General features: G+C 39.4%; 2 protein-coding genes across 2 annotated transcripts; both read right to left on the reverse strand.

The window, feature by feature from the left end:
- Positions 1-291: 291 nt before the first annotated feature.
- On the reverse strand, positions 292-1,571 carry LOC133859654 (uncharacterized). Its single transcript, XM_062295135.1, has 2 exons — positions 1,325-1,571; positions 292-1,227 (listed from the first exon to the last, which is right to left on the reverse strand). Exons 1-2 carry the CDS (start codon positions 1,470-1,472, stop codon positions 461-463), a joined length of 915 nt encoding a protein of 304 aa, XP_062151119.1. The 5' UTR covers positions 1,473-1,571; the 3' UTR covers positions 292-460.
- Positions 1,572-2,155: 584 nt separating this feature from the next.
- On the reverse strand, positions 2,156-4,360 carry LOC133859655 (pentatricopeptide repeat-containing protein At3g29230). The gene has a single exon (XM_062295136.1). The coding sequence runs from the start codon at positions 4,253-4,255 to the stop codon at positions 2,444-2,446; it is 1,812 nt and encodes a 603-aa protein (XP_062151120.1). The 5' UTR covers positions 4,256-4,360; the 3' UTR covers positions 2,156-2,443.
- Between the last annotated feature and the right edge of the window lie 3,147 nt (positions 4,361-7,507).

Raw genomic sequence — 7,507 nt, forward strand, 5'->3', positions numbered from 1 at the left:
ATGACTTATGACTTATGAGCAAGTTGCAGGTTTCCAACTGTAAATTACATAGTTAGGTACAAGTCGTATTAAAAGAAAAGAAAGTGAATTGGCATCTCAGATTGAAGGATATAGCTAATCATACATATGGTCAATAGAATTTTTTATTTTTTTTAAAAAAATCATTGGATGAAAAGCAATTTTCTTCTTCAAAGGGTATTTGGTACCGATTAAATCTTAGCAAATTGAACAGTATTATGAGAAAGTTCGACCAGATAGATTTCATAAACAAGTCTCTCATATGTACTGCAATTTGGTCAGCAAATTGAGCAGGATATCAATCTATTTGGAACTGCTATTGCACATTCTTCTTTACACAAACCAGTGATGTCTAAAGTAAGATAGATGCTGACAAACCCTCCTATTTTGGGGTGTGACTTGTGAGCCACATAACCATTATTCTGAATGGTAGGTGAGGTGTTCACCAAACTTTTCTAGGACCCATAAGCCCAAGAACCTCCTCCCACAGCCCAACACCTGCTGGGCTACCCAACCCAATTACACTTGGACTGCAAGCTGCCACAGTCCAATAACCACCTCTTATTTCATCTCTCAGCTGCTCCTTCTCCCACCCACAATACCCATCAAAGAACCTAAACTCTCCAACCCCAACCATATTCCTCTTCACCATTTCAGCTGCACACCCAACACTCTCCTTACTCCCATAATACAACCCCTTCATTACTTCTTGAAAAACCCCACTTCTCTCCACATCCCCCCCTTTACCTTTAGTGCTCACCAAAAACAAACTTTCCTCCAGAGGCCCTCCAAAGAACAGTGGCCTATCGGAGAAAGTGCCAGCAACATCCACCACCGTTGATCTCGTTTCCTTGATGGACATAAGCGACGGTCGATTTAGAATGATCCCGGATGGGCCCAGTGGCCCCATTGACAAGACCAGGACAACCGTTCGTTCGAAAATGTGGACACCATCGAGCTTTGCAGTGGCAATCAGCAAGCAGCCCTTCTCGGGCTCGTGGATGGCGTGGGCCCATTTGTCTCCAATTGTGATGGGTGGAGGAGGATGATGATCCACCACACTATCTGGATCAACGTACGAGGGAGGCTCTTGGGACCTTGATGCTCTGTCTTCAGCTACCAGTTTTGCTCTAAACGACCGCCAGTCAGCATTGATAAGAGAATTGCTGTCATCTGGGGATGACCAGGATGACGATTCCATGCGACAACCTATGGAGAATCAAACAATATATGTAAACAAACCTAGATCAATATTATATGACAGCTTTATTACACGGATCGGGATCCAAGAAATTGAACAACTTACATGATATTGAAAATGGAGTAGTGCCAAATTTCCTGCCCTTAAGCTGCCTAGCGTATCTCGTTGGGTGATCCCATATTCTAGCTTTGATTGGGGGAAAAAGTTCTAGGGTTTTGGTGAAGGAATTTGAGTTGAGAAAACAAGCTTCCATGGCCTCACTTCTTTCTGTCAGACTCAATTATGGACAAAGATGGTGGAGGATAAGAGAAGTTGCTAGACAAATATCTATATATATGTGTGTGGAAGGAGGATTAGTATGCACCACAGGGTACTGTTCTTCAATCTCATCCAAGTTGGATAGTACTCTTTCTGATTCCAAAGTATGGGCCAGTGGATAAAACGACACATGGCTGAACAGGAGAAAGGTGTACATCATGACGCGTGAGCCTTATTATCAATCAAACACTATCCGGATGATCTGTCAATCTCATAGCCAGTTACTAATTTCTTGTTCAATTACTTGTCGACTGATGCACCAACTTTCTGAATGGTATAATTTTCAATAAAATAAGCAAAAATTTCATGTTATTACACATGGCAGTCTACCGGGGCCACTACAGTACTGACTGAGTTAGGATAAAGGCAAAAAATAAAAAAGATAAGGGTCTACTTTCGGTCCACAAGTGTTAAAAATTAATTAAATACAAGTGAAAGATGAATGCTATAATGGAATCGTTTTTAAAATTCAAATGTAGTAGCATCATAAATCATTTAAGCACCTACAGCTAGAGCTACACTGTGATGCAAGGAGTCATCTTGTACAGCCATTCATGCTGCTTATAAGGAAGTGAACGCACTAATCTAAAACGGTTTGAATTTTAACAGTATGAAGAAGAAGAAGAATCTTGCATGATCAGTAGCAATTTTGAATATCTAAAACTGGATAAAAATAGATGGCATTTACATATATGAACAATCAACCATACCATTCATTGTTTTCTTAGCAAGTACAACCAATCCATGCCAAAATACATCCGGTAAATAGAAGAGCTTTCAGGACCTTCAAGGGGAAATGTTACCCAAAACGAGGCTTTACACAAGTGCCCTGCCCCATAAAGTGAGAATGCTAGCAATATAAGCACCAATTTAACAGTGTACCGAAACCATAATCTGCACCGACTCCTACTGGTATGCTTTTGGGACGTATCCAACCTGCTTAAGGTCCTCAACCAATCTGCCAACCATCTGATAAATTTTATCCGATTTAGGATGTGATCTATCAGAAACAGTAAACTCATGGACCTCATCATCGACTTCTATGGAACTAGCCCCTGATGGTTTTTGGATTCCTGTATTCCTCATTTGCAGCCTTACATTGGAAACACTATCCCAATCTCCAGCTGAAGCATATATATTTGACAACATAGACAAATTTCCAGGATCTGATGGCTCTAATTTAACCAGGTGATCCACAACCTGCCCAGCAAGATCCACATCATTATGCATGCGGCATGCCCCCAAAAGGGTTCCCCAAATAATGGCATTTGGTTCCATTGGCATGCTATGCACAAGCCTAAAAGCTTCCTTCAGACGCCCCCCACGACCCAAAAGGTCAATCATGCAACCATAATGCTCAACTTGGGGAACTATCCCATAGTTACTCTCCATCGTGTAGAAGTATTGAATACCCTCCTCCACAAAGCCAGCGTGGGTGCAAGCACATAACACACCAACTAAGGTAACTTTATCAGGCTTAAACCCTTCTTGTTTCATTCTAGAGAAAAGCTTAAGTGCTTTCTCTCCATGTCCATGCGTCGCTAACCCTTGGAGCATGGCATTCCAGGATACTACATCCCTCTTTGCTATCCCATCAAAGACAATATATGCCTTGTCTAAGCTACCACATTTTGCATACATATCAATCAATGCATTTGACACTTGAGTACTACACTTAAATCTAGTCCTCTTAATAGAGGCATGAACTTTCTGACCCAATCCAAGCAAACCAGACTCTGCACAAGCAGCCAAAATACTAATAACAGCCCCATCATCAGACTTCAACCCAGACTCCTCCATTTTATCATACAAGCTAATCGCCTCATTTGCAAGCCCCCTTTGAGCATACCCAGATATAATTATAGTCCAAGGAACCAAGTTCTTAACGGGCATCTTATCAAACAACATTTTTGCCATATCCATATCCCCAGCTTTACAATAGCCCCAAACCATGGTAGACCAAGACACCACATTCCTCCCAGGCATTTTCTCAAACAATTCAAACGCCTTGTTCATTTCTCCCACCTTCGCATAGCCGTCCAATATTGTATTCCAACTAACCGTATCCCTCTCAGGCATTTCAGCAAACAACCGGCGAGCCTCCCCCAATTCCCCCGCTTTCGCCAGGCCACCAATCATAGAATTCCAAGACACAACATCTCTCTCCCCCATCACCTGAAACAACTTCCTCGCTGCATTAACACCCGCCGATCCACACTTAGAATAGCTATCAAGGAGCGAATTCGGCACAAAAATATCTGAACAAAACCCAAACTTCTCAATATGGCTATGAATCATTTGGACCATAGGCAACCAAGATTGCCCAGAACACGCTTTAAGAAGAAATGGGTATGTGAAATTATCAGGATAAATCCCACTACTCTGCATTTCAAAGAAAGTGGCGAAGGCCTGTAAGGGCTGAGAGTTCTGACAATGCGCTCTGATCAAAGTATTATACAAATGCACATTGGGTTCTTGTATCTGATTGAAAGCATTGACTGCCAACACCATTTGGCGGCACAAAGAGAAAGCCGCTATGAGCTTGGGTGCTACAAAGAGGTCCTGGTGGAGATGGGCTTTGAGAATTTGGGCGTGGACTTGCTTTATCTGGTTCAGGTTGCTCCACTTGTGGAGGTCTGAGAGCTTTTCTTCCAAGAGTCTTCGTCTCGAAACCCATGTTGGGCTTCGGATTGGCGTGGAAACTTGCATTGGGTTCATACACTACAAGAAAAGGGTAACTGAGACTTTGGGGCTGGCATAGAAGATAGGATATGGCAAAATATTTACAAAAACGCGAGAAAATATGGCGGTTTCTGGTTGTTGGCGGCGCTTCATATTTTGAATTGAAGTGCCGTTTTAATGTATCCTGCATTTATAGGTGATTTTAAAAAAATTAGGGGCTTGTTTGGTAAGTAATTGTGTTATATAGTAAAAAATGATTGATAATGATGGATATAAAATTTGAGAATATTTTATAGAAAAATGAAAAAGTTTTGTTTTGTAGTTAATTTTTTTATTTGAATAATAATAAAAAATTATTGATGTGATATAAAAAGTGTAAAAAAGTTATAATTGTTGTAAAATTAATGAAAATAACAAGACAAGATAAAGAGATTGTAAATATGAAACTAGTTCTTCAGGAACTATGTATGATTCTTCTCTATAATTGTGTGTTTTACAAAGTATCCAATACTCCATTTTATAGACATAGAATCATAGTGGGAGGTTTAAGGAATAGGAAAGGATAGGACATGAATTAAAAGGCTACATCAATGTATTACATGAATGTTATGGAATTCTAAAAGATGACATGAATGTGTAGAATTCCAATAGATGAAACTAAATGGTCATCCACCAAATGCATGAATGCATTCATAACACTCCCCCTTGGATGACCATACACTAAGAATATGCCTCGTTAAAACCTTGCCAAGGAAAACCCAGTGGGAAAAAAAACCTGTGGCGAAGGAAAAATAGTACACTATTCTTGTGTGTCATCGTATGCTTTAGGATTGCCTCATTAAAACCTTGCAAAGGAAAACCCAGTGGGAAAAACCTTAGCGAAGGAAAAAGAGTACAATCAGCATAATCATTTTACTCCCCCTCATCAGGATGAAGAGCTTCAATTGTTTATGATGAAATATCCTTGAGTCGGCGCATTCCAATGTTATTCACCAACTTCTTAAATGTTGCAGTTGGTAATGTTTTGGTAAATAAATCTGCTAAATTGTCACTTGATCGTATCTGCTTCACATCAATATCACCACTCTTCTGGAGCTCATGTGTATAAAAGAATTTTGGTGAAATATGTTTTGTTCTATCACCTTTAATGTATCCTCCTCTGATCTGTGTGATACAAGCAGCATTATCTTCATATAATATTGTCGGGCTATCTTTGATTGTGGATAAACCACACTTTTCTCGAATGTATTGAATTACTGATCTTAGCCATATGCATTCCCGACTTGCTTCATGAATTGCTATAATTTCTGAGTGATTTGAAGAAGTAGCAACAAGTGTTTGCTTGACAGATCTCCATGAAATAGCAGTACTTCCACATGTAAATAGATATCCTGTTTGAGATCTACCTTTATGCGGATCAGAAAGAAAACCCGCATCTGCATATCCAACTAATTGTGAATTTGAACCTTTTGGATAAAATAATCCCATGTCAGTTGTTCCACGAAGATAGCGTAGAACATGTTTAACCCCATTCCAATGCCTTCGAGTTGGTGCAGAACTGTATCTTGCTAGTAAATTAACTGAAAATGCTATATCAGGTCGTGTACAATTTGCAAGATACATGAGTGCGCCAATTGCACTAAGATATGGTACTTCAGGACCAAGAATTTCTTCGTCATCTTCTCGAGGGCGAAAAGGGTCTTTTTTCACATCAAGCGAACGAACAACCATTGGAGTGCTCAAAGGATGAGCTTTCTCCATGTAAAAGTGCTTCAGGACTTTTTCTGTGTATGTTGATTGATGAACAAGAATTCCATTATGAAAATGTTCAATCTGTAAGCCAAGACAAAATTTTGTCTTCCCAAGATCTTTCATCTCAAACTCATTTTTTAGATAAGTGGCAGTTTTTGTGAGCTCTTCTGGAGTCCCGACAAGATTTAAATCATCTACATAAACTGCAATGATAGCAAATCCAGATTCTGTTTTCTTAATGAAAACGCATGGACAAATTGGATTATTCTCAAATCCTTCTTTCAATAGATATTCACTAAGACGATTGTACCACATGCGTCCGGATTGCTTTAACCCGTATAAAGATCTTTGTAGCTTGATAGAATAAATACTTCGGGATTTTGAATTACATGCTTCAGGCATTTTGTATCCTTCAGGGATTTTCATGTATATATCATTATCAAGTGATCCATATAAATATGCTGTAACCACATCCATTAAACGCATATCCAAACTTTCTGTAACTACCAAGCTAATCAAAAATCTAAATGTAATTGCATCCACTACAGGGGAATATGTTTCTTCATAATCAATACCTGGTTTCTGCAGGAAACCTTGTGCAACAAGTCTTGCTTTATATCTCACAATTTCATTTTTCTCATTACGTTTTCGTACAAATACCCACTTGTATCCAACAGGCGACACACCTTCTGGTGTTTGGACTACAGGTCCAAATACTTCACGTTTTGCTAGTGAGTTCAATTCTGCCTGAATTGCTTCCTTTCACATTGGCCAATCATTTCTACGTCGACATTCTTCGACGGATTGTGGTTCAATATCATCATTACTTTTGGTAATGTCAAATGCAACTTTAAATGAAAAGATGTTGTCGACAACAATTTTATTTCTATCAAATATTTCTCCTGTACTTATATAATTTATTGAGATCTCATTATTTTCAGGTACCTGTTCCTCTTCAGGGGGTAACTCTTCAGGAGATTCCTCTTCAAGAGGTTCCTCTTCAGGGGATTTCTTTCCAGGAGAATTTTGTACAGAAAGTTTGGATGGATCAATTTCCGTTGCCTGTTTTGTGGGTAAGGCCTCTTCAGGAGCGCCGATTTCATTTCCTTGTGCTTTTCTCTTCCGGGGAATCTTATCCTTTGCACCAATCGGTCTTCCACGCTTCAGGCGTGCCTTAGACTCATTTGCTGCTGTATTAGTTAATTGTCCTACAGGGACTTCTATCTTTGCTGGAGTATTAGCAGCTGGAATGTGAGACTTAATTATTTTCTTGTTGTCAGTAAATGCATCCGGCAATTGATTTGCAATACTCTGTAAATGAATGATCCTCTGAACTTCTAGTTCACATTGATTTGTACGAGGATCAAAATGTGATAACGTCGAATTATTCCAAGTGATTTCTTGTCGTGCTTCTGGCAACGACTTTTCTTTCCCTAATGATGGGAATATATTTTCATCAAAATGACAGTCTTCAAAACGTGCTTTAAAAATATCACCAGTTAAAGGCTCAAGGTATCTAATAATAGATGGAGAGTC

The sequence above is a fragment of the Alnus glutinosa genome, chromosome 2 (genome assembly GCF_958979055.1).
Source record: "Alnus glutinosa chromosome 2, dhAlnGlut1.1, whole genome shotgun sequence".
In the NCBI taxonomy this organism is placed as follows: Eukaryota; Viridiplantae; Streptophyta; class Magnoliopsida; order Fagales; family Betulaceae; genus Alnus; species Alnus glutinosa.

Excerpts from the sequence above, each read along its gene's own strand:
- LOC133859654 (XM_062295135.1), bottom strand. The coding sequence starts at position 1,472 with ATGGAAGCTTGTTTTCTCAACTCAAATTCCTTCACCAAAACCCTAGAA. Across the intron at positions 1,228-1,324 it reads TACTCCATTTTCAATATCAT|GTTGTCGCATGGAATCGTCA; the intron begins GTAAGTTGTTCA and ends GATTCTCCATAG.
- LOC133859655 (XM_062295136.1), bottom strand. The coding sequence starts at position 4,255 with ATGAACCCAATGCAAGTTTCCACGCCAATCCGAAGCCCAACATGGGTT.